This window comes from Eschrichtius robustus, chromosome 6 (genome assembly GCF_028021215.1).
Source record: "Eschrichtius robustus isolate mEscRob2 chromosome 6, mEscRob2.pri, whole genome shotgun sequence".
In the NCBI taxonomy this organism is placed as follows: Eukaryota; Metazoa; Chordata; class Mammalia; order Artiodactyla; family Eschrichtiidae; genus Eschrichtius; species Eschrichtius robustus.
The window spans coordinates 15,780,108-15,797,145 of NC_090829.1; the positions used below are offsets into that span (position 1 = coordinate 15,780,108).

Sequence of the window (17,038 nt, forward strand, 5' to 3'; positions counted from 1 at the left end):
CCTGTGAGCCAGTGGCCGGAGCAGAGCCTGGGGAGGGGGGGACTGGGGGAGGGGCGAGGCTGTGTTGTGGACAGTGCCTGACCACAGCTGTCCTGGTCCTCAGGTGTCTGCAGGACGGTGTGGGGGACGTGAGCTTCGTGAGGCACATGACGGTGTTTGGTAAGTGCCGGCCGGAGGAAGAATCCTGTGGGCCACCCTCTGGCCAGAGGAACTCATTCCTTCCTGAGCCGCCTTACATCTAGAGATGGGTGGTGCTAAGATCTTAATGAAATAGGAGAGTTTCTGTATAAAAAACACTTCCACTATTTGTACTTTGTTTAGTGCTCAGTTTGTTCAGTCTATAAATCTACCAAACAAATCTGAGCATTTAAGCATTACTTACCAACTAATAAAACAAGTTTTAATAATCAGATTCTCTTAGTCACTGGAATACCAGTTCCAGATCTAATCACTTTCTCTTGAATGCTTCATTATAAAGGGCTCCTAAATGCTTTAATCACCTTAAACAAACACAGATTATTATAATGATTTCAGAACTTATTAGCACATCTATAATTAAATCTGTTGCAAAAGCATTACTACCATGGACAAAGATGTATTTCTATGTTAAAAAAAACAAACCTTCCAGACTTTTGGGCAATTTATCAGAAACAAACAAACAAAATAATATTTCAGACAAGTTCAGTTTACAGATTCTGGGTTTTATAACCAATTAAATTTCTATTAGATACAAAACACACTTGTATCACTTAGGATGTTTAAATAAGAGATGTGTATTCTATGCTAGGTTCATTTCTGAAAATGTGTCTGCCACCTCAAGGAGAACTTTGAGCCCTCACTTTTTCCAGGGGCCTTGGTTCCTCGCAGCCTGGTGTCTTTCCCTGTCATGGAGCAGAGGTGTAGTGGCTTTGGTCCCTTGCTCAGCCGTTCACAATTCACTGTCCCCTCATTATCACACATTGACCTGGTTTGCTAGCATTTTGGCAATTCATGTGTGTCTTATCATCAACAATTTTAGTTAGTGGTATCACCTATGGGTTTCATCTCCCAGAATCAAGTTGTTCCTGATAGCCATCATTGTTATTTCCTCTGGCTGCTCAAGTTGGCACAGTTAGGCCAATGGGTAGCATCTTCTAATGCTCACCCTGGAGAACTGAAAACATCCTCACTTTCTGAAAACAACCAATTGTCCGGGACCATCCCAATTTCCCTTTGCTGAAAGTCACATGTCCACTATTATACAAGATCCCTCACTGCCTTTTTTTTTTTTTTAATTATAGGGATAGGAGATGGATCAGCAGGGGTGAGAGGAGGGTGTTTACATTTATTTATTTATTTATTTATGGCTGTGTTGGGTCTTCGCTTCTGTGCGAGGGCTTTCTCTAGTTGTGGCAAGCGGGGACCACTCTTCATCGCGGTGCGCGGGCCTCTCACTGTCGCGGCCTCTCTTGTTGCGGAGCACAGGCTCCAGACGCGCAGGCTCAGTAATTGTGGCTCACGGGCCCAGTTGCTCCGCGGCATGTGGGATCTTCCCAGACCAGGGCTCGAACCCGTGTCCCCTGCATTGGCAGGCGGATTCTTAACCACTGCGCCACCAGGGAAGCCCCCCTCATTGCCTTTTAAGCAGAAGTTTCTGAGAGACTATCCACTGGGCTGTAGGGTAAATGAGTGTTGATGGTGAGCTGCTGCCACCACTGGGCCCTAGAGGGACTGAGGTGGAAAAGTTATTTCTTTCTGAAGATGTTAGATCATACTGATTCTTTTAATTCTAACATTACCAAACTGTTTAAATTTTTTCTTATAATATAAAGATTTAAAATTTATTTTCTCTGCAACATGCTTGATTAAAATAGAACTATTCACGGGAACTCTAATTGTACTACTCCTTCCCTTTCAATGTGAGATTTTATCAACCTAAGATCTTCTATGTGAGTTTGCTAGGGCTGCCATAAAAAAGTACAGTCATCTCTCGGTATCCATGGGGTGTTGGTTCCAGGACCCCTGCAGATACCAACATCTGCAGTTGCTCAAGTCCCTTATATAAAACTGTGCAGGGCTTCCCTGGTGGTGCAGTGGATGAGAATCCGCCTGCCAATGCAGGGGACACGGGTTCGAGCCCTGGTCTGGGAAGATCCCACATGCCGCGGAGCAACTCGGCCCGTGAGCCACAACTACTGAGCCTGCGCGTCTGGAGCCTGTGCTCCCAACAAGAGAGGCCACGATAGTGAGAGGCCCGCGCACCGCGATGAAGAGTGGCCCCCGCTTGCCGCAACTGGAGAAAGCCCTCGCGCAGAAATGAAGACCCAACACAGCCATAAATAAATAAATAAATAAATTTATTTAAAAAAAAAAAACTGTGTAGTATTTGCATATAACCTATGCACATCCTTTAAATCATCTCTAGATTACTTAAATACCTAATACAATGTAAATACTATGTAAATAGTTGCCTGTGTGGCAAGTTCAAGTTTTGCTTTTTGGAATTTCCTGGAATTAAAAAAAAAAATCCTTGATCTGCAGATGTGGAACCCACATCCACTGCAGATATAGTGGACCAACTGTACCGCACACTGGGTGGCTTAAGCAGCAGAAGTTCATCGTCTGAGTTCTAGAGGCTAGAATTCCAAGATGAAGCTGTTGGCAGGGTTGGTTCCTCCTGAGGGCTGTGAGGGAGAAACTGTTCCATGCCCTTCCCATGGCTTCTGGTGTTTGCTGGCAATCTTTGGTGCTCCTTGGCTTGCAGTTACATCACCCCAATCTCTGTCTTTCTCTTCACATGGCATTCTCCCTGTTTCCAAATTTCCCCTTTTAGGAAGGACACCAGTCATACTGGATCAGGGGCCCACCACTCCCCACTCCACTATGACCTCATCTTAACTAATCATATTTGCACTGTCTCTGTTTCCAAATAAGGTCGCATTCTGAGGTGCTGGGGATTAGGACTTTAACATATGAATTTTAGGGGGACACAGTTCAGAACACCTTCTAATACCTAGACAAGGGGAACCAAAGAGCCTGTTTTCCTCACACGGTTTTCTGGTCCTTATTTGCACCTATAGAGTGTCCTGACTGGGCCCCTAGGCCTCCGTCTATCCCTCAACCTCTCTGCCACCTTTCCCCAGCAGGCTCTGCCCCCAGTGGGGGGGGCTCTGCCGCTTTAGTGGGGGACCTGGATTGTCCTAGCGTGGCGCTGTGTCAGCCACAGACTAACTCAGACTTTGATGAGTTCCCTTAACCCTCTTAGCCTCAGTCTCCTCATCTCTAGAAGGGGATAATCTGGATAATCTACCAGCCTCCCCCAGTCGTTATGAGGATTAAACGAGACAGAGCATGGAGAGCCTTCAGGTCAGTCTTTGGTGTGCTGTGTGAGCTCTCAGAAAACATTTGCTGTCACTATCCTTGTTAGCAGAGCCTTGGGCCTAGCATGCCTCCCAGCCCTGGGTCTCTCTGCAGTGAGAATGTGTCATTTCATCTCCTGAGGGCTCAGCATCCTCACCTGTATAAAATGTATTTGGAAAAGATTCTCTTTTAGTCCTCCTCAGGCTGTTAAAAAATGATTAAAGAAGACAGTTTAGGTGATACAAACTTCAACACTTCTTGAAGTGGGCAGTCTCCATTCAGGGAACTGCAAAATAGGGCAGAAGGCAGGAAGCTTTGATAGGATAAAGAACAACGAAGAGAAAAATAGATAATATCTGATTGGCTGGGGCCACTTTGCCAAGGGTGAGAAGGAAGAAGGAAGGAAGTATAGAGCCCAGAGTTGGCTTGGCATTGGGGGCCTGGCTGACTGGATAGACTGCATTTCCGGTCAAGCAGAACATTTACAGGCACAGGAAGTTATCTAAGTTTCCGTGGTGACGTGGCATCCCAGGCAGGAGCAGCTCCATCTTGGGCTTAGAAAGTTATTTCAACAAATCCCCAAACAATCTGGGATCCAGGGAGAGGCGGGGACCACACCTCCTTCTCTGCCTGCCATCGGCTCATGTGGGCTTCCCTCCACAGAGAACCTGGCTGACAAGGCTGACAGGGACGAGTATGAGCTGCTCTGCAGGGACAACACCCGGGGGTCTGTGGACGAGTACGAGAGGTGCCACCTGGCCCGGGTCCCTTCCCACGCCGTCGTGGCCCGAAGCATGGGCGGCAAGGAGGACTTGATCTGGGAGCTTCTCAACCTGGCCCAGGTAGCCCCATCCACCATCCTCCCCTCCTGCGTAGGGGGCCCTGCTCGGATTTGGGGTGCTCGCCTTCACTCCCTTCTAGCCACTGTGGAAGTTGTGGGTGTCCAGCACAGCGGGAACCACGCCACATGTCCTCCGCTTCACTGACAAGCCCTCGGTCTGGATACGTGACGGGCAGCAGTGGCCATAAAACTCCCTCCCTTGGCATCATCAACGCCATGGGCCAAAGACTCCACAGAAGCCCCTTGTTGCCCCATTTTATTCTTCTCAGTTGTAAAGAGGTCCTCAGGCTGCAATGCAGGTGCCGTTCCTCCATGAGGTGCTCCCCTCTTACCCCATTGGTGGGGACCCCTCAGCAGCAGGTTCCCGGCCGTGAGCATTCTGTGTCCTGTGCTGGCGGCCCTCTCTCCCAGCCCACCCTCATCCGGTCACCTGTCCCATCTCTGTCAGCACCCTCTGCTCAGCACTGGGTGGTCAGAGATGAACTAGACACAGACCTGCCCTTGGGTCACTCACAGACGACTGTGGAAGATATGGTGAGCACATTATACACACAGATAATCACCAGAGGGCACAACCTTGGGGGCATGGATTATGTACTTTGAAGGGACTGATTTGCAGGGCATCTCTGGAAAGGTTCCTGGGCCCCGGGGGTAAGCTGTGGGCACCCCAAGGAAATGTGGGGTTTGCCAGAGAAGGCAACGTGCAGAGCCACTGCAAAAGCAAAAAGCAGACATTGCAGAGAGCGTGTGGGTAGGTGTTACCGTCAGCTACCATCAGGAATGGCTTTGGGCCAGTCAGCGGGAGTTGTACGCAAAGGGCCCTTCGCTTTTGAGGGGGCCAGAAAGAGGAAGGGACTGCTTGAAGGCCTTCAGTGGCAGGCCTGGGGTGGCAGACGCGCCCAGGACTTCTGATCTCTAGGCTTGATGGTCCTGGATCAGCACCTGCTCCAGGATGAAGCCCACCGGAGCCACTTGGGGCAATCAGATGGCCAGCAACAAGGCCACCATCACTGGCTGCCCCATGGGAATGCAGCATAGGAGAGGGGCAGCTGCCTGAGTACCCTTTATGCAGACCTGGGGGCAGCCCCTGGCAGTTTCCCTGAGGCCCACAAAGCAGACAAGCTGGGATTTGCTGGAGAAGATTTGAGAACCCCGTGAGCCACAGGGACTCTGGAGGGCCTTGCCATGGTCTTTACTGTCAGGCACTCACATTTCTCTCGCTTTCTGCTCTGCTTGTCTGGTTTGGGGTTTGTTTTTCCTTTACTTCCTTATGCTAGCCTCCTTCCTTCACTGTTTCTTTTATCCTTTGAACAGGAGAATTTTGGAAAAGACAAGTCAGCAGAATTCCAGCTCTTCGGCTCTCCTCATGGAAAGGACCTGCTGTTTACGGACGCCGCCCTTGGGTTTTTCAGAGTCCCACCTAAGATGGATGCCAAGCTATACCTGGGATACGAGTATTTTTCTGCCATCCAGCATCTAATGAGTGGTGTGTAAGGTCCTGGGGGGGACCTGGAGAGCTTGGGCATGGGGCAGGGTGTGGCCACGGAGGTTTTCCTGGTGCCCGCAAGCCTCACCTCACCCAACCTTCACTGGCCTGCAGGGCCCAAGGGAGCTACCACCTGCATTGGGTTCATGCAAGGATTTTCTGCTGAGCTGGGGAAAAGGCCTGAATTAGGGGGTCACAAAAGGCTTTGAAAGACCTTCAGATTACAGGCAGCTTGAAGTAATGATGGTCCTGGCTCCCTTGTGTGAACCAGGGTTGCCCCACCCTGCAGTAGGTCTGTTTTTGACAGGGAAAATAGCCCATCCTAAACTGCAGTGGGAACACAGCCTCTGCCACCATCAGGAGCAGAGCTAGAATTTCAGAGGGTTTGAATCCAGTGCCTGCTTTCCTTTGGATCCCCATGGTTTATTTCTTCCTTCCTTCCTTCTTTCCTTTTTTTCCCCCCCTTCACTTAGTTAACCAGTAGTTATGGAGCATCTACCAAAGCCACTGAGATTGATGTGGGCGTCAGAGCAAGCAGGCCCGCCCACCCAGAACAAATGACACTGGCTTCCAACTGGGGGGTGCTCCCTGGGTGGGAGAACCCCGTCCTGGAAGAGAAAACCCCAGAAGGCCCTGAGCTGGGCTGGTGCTCAGAGAGGCCTCCCCTGGGGAGGTGACATCTGAGTAGGGGAGGTCAGGAGGGGGCTGGCTCTGCCTTCACTGTTCTTTCTGGGAACCGAGTTCGCCATTTCTCCTGGGAGGTGATAGGCGAGAATGAGCGGTGACATGGGCATGAGACACTGCTGCCAACTCTGGTGTTGGGCAGCGGCTCGGAAGGCAGTGGCGCTAACCGTCCCCCTCCCCTCCCCCATCTGGGGGCTTCCTTTGGATCCCTGGCCCTTCTCCATCAGACCTAGGGGCAGAAGACCCCCAGAGGGTGATATGGTGTGCAGTGGGCCGGCACGAGAAGGCCAAGTGTGACGAGTGGAGTGCCCTGAGCGGTGGCATCTTGAAGTGCACCGCGGAGGAGACCACCGAGGGCTGCATCGCCGCTGTCGCGGTAAGGAGGGCCCCGCTCCTGCAGTTGGGCTCTGACACCCGGACACGCGGCGCTTCTGCGAGTCTGGCGGTGAAGCCCCCTTCCCGGATGTCTTCCCATCAGCTGTGAGGCCGAGACGCACCTGTTACGTGCTGCCTTCCCCCACCCCCCACCCCCAACTCTCCAAAGCCCCACCCCGCTGCTCCCACAGGCCCCTGCTGCTCGGGGCCGGCGGAAACAGAGCAGCCCAGGACCCAGACTCCTTAGGAGCTCAGCTCTGGAGCCCAGGGATCTCTGAGGGGTCCTGCCTAGGAAGCTGGGTGACACCCCAGGGTGTGGTCAGCACCCCTGTGGATTGGGAAAGCAAATCAACCTTTTCAGTTCTCTGGGCAGGTTCAGTTTTTTTTCTGGTGATAAAATTATTACATGCTGGAAAAGAAATGAAAAATAAATGATATCATTTACAACTTCATAACTTAGAAATCATCACCACATAATTTCTGAGTTATGATGTTGTGTTGGTATTAACCGTCCATTTTCTCTATGAGCAGACAATATTTTTGAGATTAGAAAAAAATAAATTTATAAATAAAAGATTGAAAAAATGACAAACTTAGGAGACTACAATTTTTCTTAAGAAAGAAGATCTAATTTTGGTAAACGTCCCTGGGACCAACTTCTAAGATTAAAGTCTTGCTATTTATACAGTCTCCTAAATTTGTCAATTATAAGAATTAAATGAATTTGAGTGCTTGTAACATTGCCTGGCATATAATAAGCAGTCTATAAATGTTAACAGTTGTTATTATGATTTCAATTCTTGAGCACAATTGGTGCACTTGCTTAGGTAATGAAGTATTCATTTAAAATATGTTTTTAATGGCCACATAATAGTCCACCAAATATTTATTCAACCAATTTCTAAATGTCTATATCTGAATGGTTTCCAAATCCTTTGCTGTTATAAATAATACGGGATTGAAGATTTTTATTCTATACCCATCAATATTTCTAAGTATATCTTTAATATTAATGACAGTGAATATGTCTGGAGTTACTTACTATGTGCCATGCATATGTATGAGCTCTTAACTTGTATTAACTCATTTATTCCTCATGATGAGCCTATGAGGTAGATTTTGCACCCATTTTGTGTATGAAAAAAACATACCTAGAATAGTATTTAGGGATGTGTCCTTTGGAGTAGTCAGATCCTGGAGGCTGACACATTCCATAGTGGTTATGAGCAGAAGCTAAGGAATTAAACTACCTAAGTCTTAGTGACCATCTATTGGATAAATTACTTAGCTTCTCTCTGCTTCAGTTAACTAAGGTATAAAAGGGGGAGAATTATAGTACCTACTGGGTTCTGTGAGGGAGTACAAGAGGAAATCATTGTAAAGTGTTTAGAAAAGGGCCTGGCACATAGTAGGGGCTTGATAAGCTTTTGCTTCTATAGTTACTACTGTTTTAAGATAGATTTCTAGAAGAGCAATTAACAGCGGAAGAGCAAATAGTGTGCCCGTGTCTGTGTGTTTGTTTCTTGATGACCTTATCTATGAATATAAGTACGCATTTTTTTGTCTCTGTTGTTGGAAAAGTTCATTGATTAAAACCATGAGTTAATTACTAATGAATTATTAATTAGAGTAGAGTACTAATGGGGTTATAAGAACAGAATTGAACTCTGCCAGACGGAAGGAAACGTGTTCCATAGAAACAGATTAGACACATAACCTGAGTCTCATTGTCGAGTGAGTGACAATGGTCACAAAAAAAGTGTAGTGATGGCATGTCCAGTACTCAGAACGGGGTCTCATGCGAGGGCACAGAGATGACCAGGGAGCATGACCTGGGTTGTGTGCTTGCTTCTGGGTTAACAGGCTAAAGGTATGTCCAGTTTTCTAAACCCTGTGTTTATGTGGCAGAAGCTTTGGGTCATACACCATTTGGTTTATCACAAGGACGTGTGACATGAAGCCAATGAGATGGAAACCTCTGAGGGTGACAGGATAACAGACTCACTGTTGTGCTATTGGTTTATTTCTTAACTTCAGAAAGGAGAGGCTGATGCCATGAGCTTGGATGGAGGCTTCATCTACACAGCGGGCAAATGTGGTCTGGTGCCTGTCCTGGCAGAGAACTACTGTAAGTGGAGGGGAGGGTCTCTGTGTTTTCTTCCCTCTGGGCTATGGAAAGGTGAGGAAATAATTCAGTTCAATGAGGAAATAATTCAGTTCAGTTAACTGTTCAGTTAACAGTTCAGTTAACTGTTAACAGAAAGGTGAGGAAATAATTCAGTTCAGTGTGGCGATAACAATAGCTGTTATCTGGAGTGTAGGGAGCTAGTAGATAACATCTATCTTCCCCAGAGTCAGAACCAGTTAAGATATAGATGCGGAACTTAGGCAGAAAGAAATCAAAATAAAACCTTTATTACCGAAAGAGTGGTATTGGAGGGCATGGCATAGAGCTGGCCATGGGGCTTGTCAAATTGTCCTTGAGTCAGAGTCACCCACCAATTCAGGAAGACAGGTCTGCTGGCAGACCGCATGCTGAGGGCAGAGGGAAAACACATTCTGCAATAGATGAGGCGATCGAAACCACCCTCTCCCCATTCTCTTCAACAAAGAAAGAACCACAGGTGCCTAGATCCTTTTGCCAAATTTACTAATCCAAAATTAGCTCACCCAAGCTGCACTGGGACATTGAGGGATGGGGCCACAAGGTCATGGTCTTTGTGGGGATCCATCCACCTGGAAAAATAAAGCCAGGGGAAAAGAGGATTTCATCACTATTTGTTAAACGCCTCATCTGCTATGCAGTGAGTGAGAAACCATATGTTATCCTTCAAAACAAAACAACTCTATGAAGTAAATAGTGGTATCTCCATTTTGCAGGTATAAAAACTAAGGCTTGGGGAAGTTGAATGATGTGTCCAAGGTAGAATAAAGACTGCAACCAGGTCTTTCTGACCCATGGGCTGGATCCTTCCCCTCCAACACAGCATGACTATAAGGATTGTCTACACAGCCCAGAGCTCTGACGGGAAGAATGTCCGTATGCCTAGAATCACACAGCAAATCGAAAGGATCTCTGTCGAGGTCTTCAGTGGCTTCTGTTCCCCACCCCACCCCCTTCAGTGAGCATCTCATTTTCTTTCTCTGTAATTCCCCGAGTGTTGGGCATGTTCTGGGATGGAACCTAATGTTCCAGTGGCAAAGGTCAGGAGAGAGGAGGTGAAATAGGACTGCAGGATCTCGGCTTGTTGATGGCCAATGATAAACTGCTTAGCTAGCGTTTCTCATTTTATTCTTGACTATTGAGACTGAGAAAGTCAGGACTTGAGTAATGTGAGAATTTAATGACCTGTACCTTAATTCTTTTTCTTTTTAGTGTCTCAAGATGGCAAAGAGCAGCTTGGGTCTAAGTGTGTGAACACACCTGTGGAAGGTGAGTCAGAATCAGTAACACTGGGGCTCAAAGGTAAAGGCCTGTTGTCAGGGAGGGAGTGAGGAAAGCCTTACAAATAAATCAAAGTTATTAGAGTTGTTAAACAAACAAATAAAAGAGAGAGAGAGAGAGATGACCCTGCCGCAGTCCCTCGTGAAGGAGCAGGTCTATGGTGGGGCGTGTCACAGTGGACAGAGGGCTCCTGCTTGTACCGCCTCTGCGCACTCCGCTCAGCAGTCCTCTAGAACATGGACATCGCTGGCCGCATCACGTCGATGGGAAAGTGAGGCTCAGGGACGGTGTGACTTGCCCGGGGCCCCACAGCCGGGAAGTGGCTGCACCTGGGTTTGAGCAGAGGCGCCGTGACTGGAACCCCCCTGCCCGTCCTGACCCACCACAGTGCTCCCTGTCATATACCGCCACCCATCTCTGCACCGGGGCAGGAGCCCGTTGCTGACACTTCTGGGGCCCAGTGGATGCCTCGGAGGAGGAGGAGGGGAGTCATAGATGCTGCTGCTGAAGAGGAGGGGGATGAAAATGAAATCAGCCCTTTAGCTTTTAGTGGCCGGCTTTGAATAGCTGGGGAGTCGACCTCCTCTTCAGAATAGGAGACCAGGTGACAAGTCTTCCCATCTGTGTCTCCCCATGGGCAGAGAGGTTCTGTGTCTGTCCCTGAGGTACCTAGTCTTGGGCACTGGCTGGAGCAGTGGTCCTCTAGGTAGTGCGGTGTCTGGACCAGCAGCATCAGCGTCGCCTGAGAACTTGTGAGATGCGAGCGTTCTTGAGTCTGACCGCAGGTCTGCTGGGGTCCAGGATGGGGCCGCTGCTCTGTGTTTTAACAAGCCCTCGGGATGATTCTGATGCATATTAAGCTTTGAAAACCATTGTGATGGAGGATCTTGAGATGAAGACAAGTGCTCACCTGGGTTTGGAATTTCTTATGAGACAGGAGAGCTGCAGGAGGTGGGCGGGCACACAAGCTTGGGGTCATGAGGCCCTGCAGCTCCCGCCTCCACAGAGGCCTCAGGGGTGCAAAGCTGCTCACCCTGCAGCAGCTGCCCTTTGTTTGCAGCAGGACCCCAGCCCTGGGATAAACTGTCCCTCTTCCCTCTCTGCTTTCATGGCTTTCTGTCTTCTCTGAATTGGATCTGTATCCTCAACTCTAAGGGCTGGCATTTCGTTGTTCTGATTATAGAATACGTAAAGTCAGAAAGAATTCTAATTGATTCACAAGTGATTGAAATTTCCAGGAACTGCAGCGATGTACAAATGTAGGTCAATGAGGATGCTTGGAAGACGGTTCAGGGTGATGGAGAAAGTTAGACTGGAGTAGAGATGGAGAGGGGTAATCCCAAAGCCACACACACACACACCAGATGACAATAAATCTTGCCATCTGTGCAGAAATTGTTACAGCTCAAGAAAGCACAGTAACAGTATTTGGCCGCTGGAATGGCGTAATAGAACCCAGTCTGATAAAAGGGGCTCTGGTACTGCTTCTGCCATTAGCAACATGGCTGGAAACCTATCCATGTAACCTCCCCTTCCCATTCCTAACGTACAGTGTGCTCATATTAGCATTACTGTTACCATTTCACTGAGGAGAAACTTAGGATCCTAGATGCTAAGCGACTTGTCTGAGATCAGTTAGTAACTGGAGAGGCAGGTCTTCCACTGCCATGTTGATTCCCAACTTTTCCAGGCGTGAATATATAGACACCTCAACCACAACAGCAAGAAAGGGTGTCTGTGTTGGGGGCGGTGGGAGTGGTGGTGGTGAACCACATTACCCATGATTCCAGTCTCTAAATTCAGCCTTGCAGTTTAGGCCTTACTCAACAAGCAGGATTATGTTACACTCTACTGCAATAGGAATACATCAAGTATCAATGGCGTTCCCGTAACAATCAGGAACAAGACAAGAATGCCCACACCCACCAAAGATATTTGACATTATTTTGTAAGTGAATGCAGAAAGATAAGAAAAAGATTAAAAAAATATATTGGGGAAAGGAAGAGATTAAATTGTCATTATTAGAAAATGGTATTATTATAAACCTAGAAAATCAGAGACTTGACTTTCAAAAAGAAGTCATTAAAGCTCTTTCTTTTGGACTTCTACTCAACAGAAATATTTAAACAGGTGCACACTCCATACAAAGATTTATTTAGATAAGTGATTTTTAATAGGGAAAAATGAGTCACAACTTAAATGCCCACCAGTAGGGGGATTATAAAACACCGTACTTCTATACAGTGGACATAACTTAGATTCAACTAATAAATAGAATGAGACGGCCATATCTATTTCTACTGAATCAAAAAGGGATATCATTGAGGAAGAATAAAGCACTGGCAGAAAAGAATGCTCTGGCAGGATTCTGTTGAAAAAGTATGAAGTGTGTGTGTAAATACCTGTGAGTGTATGCCTGTAGACATATCTGGAGAGCAGTAGAGTCGCTCTGTTTGGCTGAGTACCTAACAATGATGGTTACTGGGAGGATCTGCTAGAGCAAGGTGAGGGCTTCAAGCTGTTCCCCCTCCCCTGGGAGAGTGGCAGGCAGCAGCTCTGCAGTACATTTTGGGAGGGCCCTGGAGGTACTGAAATTGCATCTTGGTATCTCTGTTGCAAGGTTATTACGTCGTGGCAGTGGTCAAGAAGTCAGATGCTGACCTCACCTGGAACTCTCTGCAAGGCAAGAAGTCCTGCCACACTGCAGTTGGCACTTCTGCAGGCTGGAACATCCCGATGGGTTTCATATACAACCAAACGGGGTCCTGTAAGTTTGGTAAGTGTTTTCTGAGCGGTGGTGCGGCAGCCCCTTCCTTGGGCCTGTGCCTGTGTAGGGGAGAAATTCAGTTCAATGAATGGCATAAGTGGATGGTGTGGACAAGAGCTGGTCAGCCATGCGGGTGAGCTTCACATCTCCTTAGCAGGACCCCCCTTTCTCCTTGCCCATTGCTTCTGAGGGGAGTGGTTTGGCTCAAAGGGCAGATCTCAGGGAAATACGCTACTCTTTTATGTCTTTCAAATCTGGCTCAGGGAAGAGGCCTGGGTTGCAAAGCAGGAGTGGGGCGTAGGGGTGCACATGTGATATGTGTGTGTGTTTGTGTGTATGTGTTGTTTTCCCACATAAACTGAATTGGCTGCTTTCTTTCTTTTTTTTTTAAAGTTAGTAGCAGCAGCTGTTTTTTTTTTTTTTTTTAAAAGATTTATTTATTTATTTATTTTTGGCTGTGTTGGGTCTTTGCCTCCATGTGAGGGCTTTCTCCAGTTGCGGCGAGCGGGGGCCACTCTTCATCACAGTGTGCGGGCCTCTCACCGTCGCGGCCTCTCTCATTGCGGAGCACAGGCTCTGGACCTGCAGGCTCAGTAGTTGTGGCTCATGGGCTTAGTTGCTCCGCGGCATGTGGGATCTTCCCGGACCGGGGCACGAACCCGTGTCCCCTGCATTGGCAGGCAGATTCTTAACCACTGAGCCACCAGGGAAGCCCTGGCTGCTTTCTTAATTGAAAACCTTACACCAGTAAGTCTTTGAGTGCTTTAGCCTTCACTTTCACCCTCACCTCTCTTAAATTTCCATATTAGTCATTTCAGCAACACTCTTGCCAATACCCAAAAGGCTCCTGCTCCCCTGCTTTCCCCAGCCATCTGACAAATCCGAGCCCTGCAGGAACCCCATCACCCGCTCTCTTGGCCCTCTGCACCTGATCAGCTGAACACAGCTGGAGAATGTCGCAGGGCAGAGCAGTTCGTTCCATGGAGATGCTCCAGCTGCTGACTCCAGCGCCCCCTGCCCTGCCCTGGCGCTCACGAGTACCCCCACTGATCCTCTGCTCCACACCCACACTTCCCAGTAATTATCCCAATGTCCTAGTTGTCCGTACACCTCCATCCCACGCTTACCTCCCTATCACCCTTTCTGAGCACATGATCTCATCTGCACCTGTAAGATATACTTCAAACCCTCAGCAAGGTTCCCATCAACACCCCACCGCCAAAGCTGGGGGCTCCTGCTGGCTGCACCTGCTCGGCTTCCCTCTACGACGCAGCCCGTCCTCCTACCTGCACTTGGCTGTGGGCCCTGCCTCGCCCCTCCCCAGAGCTGCACCCTCAGTTACTACCTCTTCCTCTGGTATGTCCAACAATTTCTTTCAACATGTGAACGCACCCAGTGTCTTCCACCTTTAAAAACCCTCCCTCTCCCCACATTCCCCTCCAGCTCCTGCCTTCTCTTTTTCCCCTTTATGGCCAGACCTCTTAAAATCATGGTCTCAGCCACTCACCCCACTCACGGCTGCACTCCCTGCCCTCTGGCTCCTCCGCCTCGTTCCACAGGGAGAACTCTGGTCAAGGCTACTGGGACCTCCATGTTGCTCAACTGGAAGGATGGGATCCAGTCTGTGCTTCCATGACCTTTCCTGTTTCAGATCACCTTAAACCACCATCTCCTGGCTTTTGTGAAAATACACTGGCTTCTTTTTACTCCTACCCCTACAAAGTCCCTTTCCCAACCTGGTTAATAAATGTTTGAGTTGCTTAAAGCAACTTTTTTCCCCACTCTAAACTCAACCCCCAAGGCCTCACATCCATGCCTATAGCCTAGATGACGATCTAAACAAACGTTATACGTACAAAGCTAGGCACATAGCAAGCACTAGATAAATGTTTGCTGCTGTACTATTATTGTGTCTATATGCTGATAACTGTCAAGTTTTTGTCCCTAGCACAGATCTCTCCTTGATCTCCAAACCTATGTATATTGAACTGCTTGTTTGACATTATCTAGTCCAGTATTTCAAAAAGTACATTAAACTCAGCCTGTACCACATGGAATGCATCATCTCAGTCGAGCCTGGTCCTGCTCCAGAGCTGCCTAGCTTGGTGGAGGCCCCCCCCCACAGTCCATCCACTGGCCCCAGCTGGAAATGAATCTGCCATGCACCACACACCTGTCCATCACCAGTGATGTCAGCTTCTCCTCCTTCCACGTAGCTCCTCCCTCCCCTTTGTGCTACTTCAAGCTGCCCTCATGTCCCCTGGACCCCTGCAGTAGCCTGCTGCCTGCACCCCACATCTGTCCTGGCTCACCCTGCTGCTAGACCCCTGGCCCAACATTGTCTAAAGCCCGTCAGAGGCTCCCCATTTCTCTGCGAATAAAGAACAAAATGTACACAAAGGTGTAAAATATCACATGTGGTCTGGACCCTGACCCCTCCCACTCGCTGGACCACTGGGTGGTCCAGACCCAATGGCTTCCATTAAGCTCTCTGTGCTGTTTGCCCCCCTCCCCCAACCCCTGCCCTAGGCCTTTGCAGATCCTGCTTCCTGTCTGGAAAACTCGTCCCTTTGCCCTTCACTTGGGTAATTCCTATTCATTCTTCATCTCTCCACTTGAGGCCTCTCCCTGACTCCCAGGTCTGCACCACTTTCCTTTATCTGTAGCCGTGGAACCATGTTCTTTTTCCCAGAGCACGGTGGGGAAACACGATGATGGGGAAACATGAATTCACTGGCATGGTTACTTGAGTCGTGACTGTCACCACAGAAACTTGGGGTCCAGGAGGGCGGGGCTTATGTGGTTTCCTCACCAGAGTGCCCTGGGGCTCAGCACAGGGGTGGGCAGCTGGGCCTCTTGGGCCCCTTCCTGGCCTTCGAGTCATGATGGCAGACCTTGTAAAGATGGACAAGGGCAGTAGAGATCGGAAAGCATACAGGACAGGTTCAACCACTCAGGACTTCCAATTTTGTCCACTCTCTTAGGGTTAAACCTGTGTCCACCCGTCCATGCCACTGACCTGTGCCGGGACTTCTGTGATCTCAAAGACCCTTGTCCCAGCTTCAGCAAGGCCCCCTTTACTTTGCTCCAGCTGCAACCTTTTTTTTTTTTTAATTCCATAAGGTTCTTGTTTCTAATCATACGGTACTAAATACCTGAGTGTGTCTTTATGTCACTCAGGCAATTTTAGGAACAAAGTCTGAGGCTTTCTTGCCAACACAGGCAGGAAGAGCTGACCTCTCGTGTCCTCCTGCGCAGATGAATTCTTCAGTCAAAGCTGTGCCCCTGGGTCTGATCCAGCGTCCAGTCTCTGTGCCCTGTGCAGTGGCAGCGGCACGCCAGCCCACACGTGTGCTCCCAACAGCCACGAGGCGTACTACGGCTCGAGTGGGGCGCTCAGGCAAGTAGCCTCTGTCCACCACCTTTCGCTTTGCACCAGCCTGGTGAACTTCCTGCCCTTTCACCTTTCTCATCATCCCACCATCTGGGTGCTGCATTTAGGAGGAGCCAGAATTAAAGAACAGAACTGCAGATTCCCAGGGGCCCCGAGGTCTCAAGCCCGGCCCCTTCCTGGAGCACTCTTGGGCAGAGCCGGCGGACTCAGGGCACCTGGGGAGAGGCAAGACTGATGACCACAGGTCACAACCCTGCTTCTACTTTTGATCCGTTCTTCTGTGTGATTGTGGACAAGTCACAGGATCTTTCAGAGCCCCAGTTTAAGATCAAAGGAAGGACACCGGATACATGCTTCTTACACCTGGTCGAAGAGTATGTTTAAAAACACATATTCCTGGGCTCCTCCATCCATTCAAGAAATATTTATTGAGCACCTAGTATGCGGCAGGCACTGTTCTAAGTAAAGAGGTTAGAGCAACAGCAAGACACAGGGGCTCTGAGTCTCATGGGGAGAGTAAGACAATAACATAAAGCATAATCACTTCCTGACTGTGATAAGTGCTGGGGTGGGGGTGGTGACCAAGGGGGGTGATATGGCAGTGACTCAGGGACAACCTTAGAAAAGGTGGTCAGGGAAGGCCTCAGGATCAGAGGGGCCATGTGAACTGAGGGTTAAATGTTGAGAGGGAATCAGGCCTGAGAAA

At 48.8% G+C, this 17,038-nt stretch overlaps 1 protein-coding gene across 1 annotated transcript in view; it reads left to right on the forward strand.

The window, feature by feature from the left end:
• LOC137766722 (inhibitor of carbonic anhydrase) overlaps positions 1-17,038 on the forward strand; it is a 42,401-nt gene that overhangs the window by 16,242 nt on the left and 9,121 nt on the right. Inside the window, exons 6-13 of the mRNA XM_068547313.1 lie at positions 104-159; positions 4,003-4,181; positions 5,495-5,666; positions 6,578-6,726; positions 8,763-8,853; positions 10,102-10,158; positions 12,792-12,947; positions 16,197-16,338. Coding sequence (XP_068403414.1) covers positions 104-159; positions 4,003-4,181; positions 5,495-5,666; positions 6,578-6,726; positions 8,763-8,853; positions 10,102-10,158; positions 12,792-12,947; positions 16,197-16,338 — 1,002 coding nt within the window. The remainder of the gene's footprint in view (positions 1-103; positions 160-4,002; positions 4,182-5,494; positions 5,667-6,577; positions 6,727-8,762; positions 8,854-10,101; positions 10,159-12,791; positions 12,948-16,196; positions 16,339-17,038) is intronic.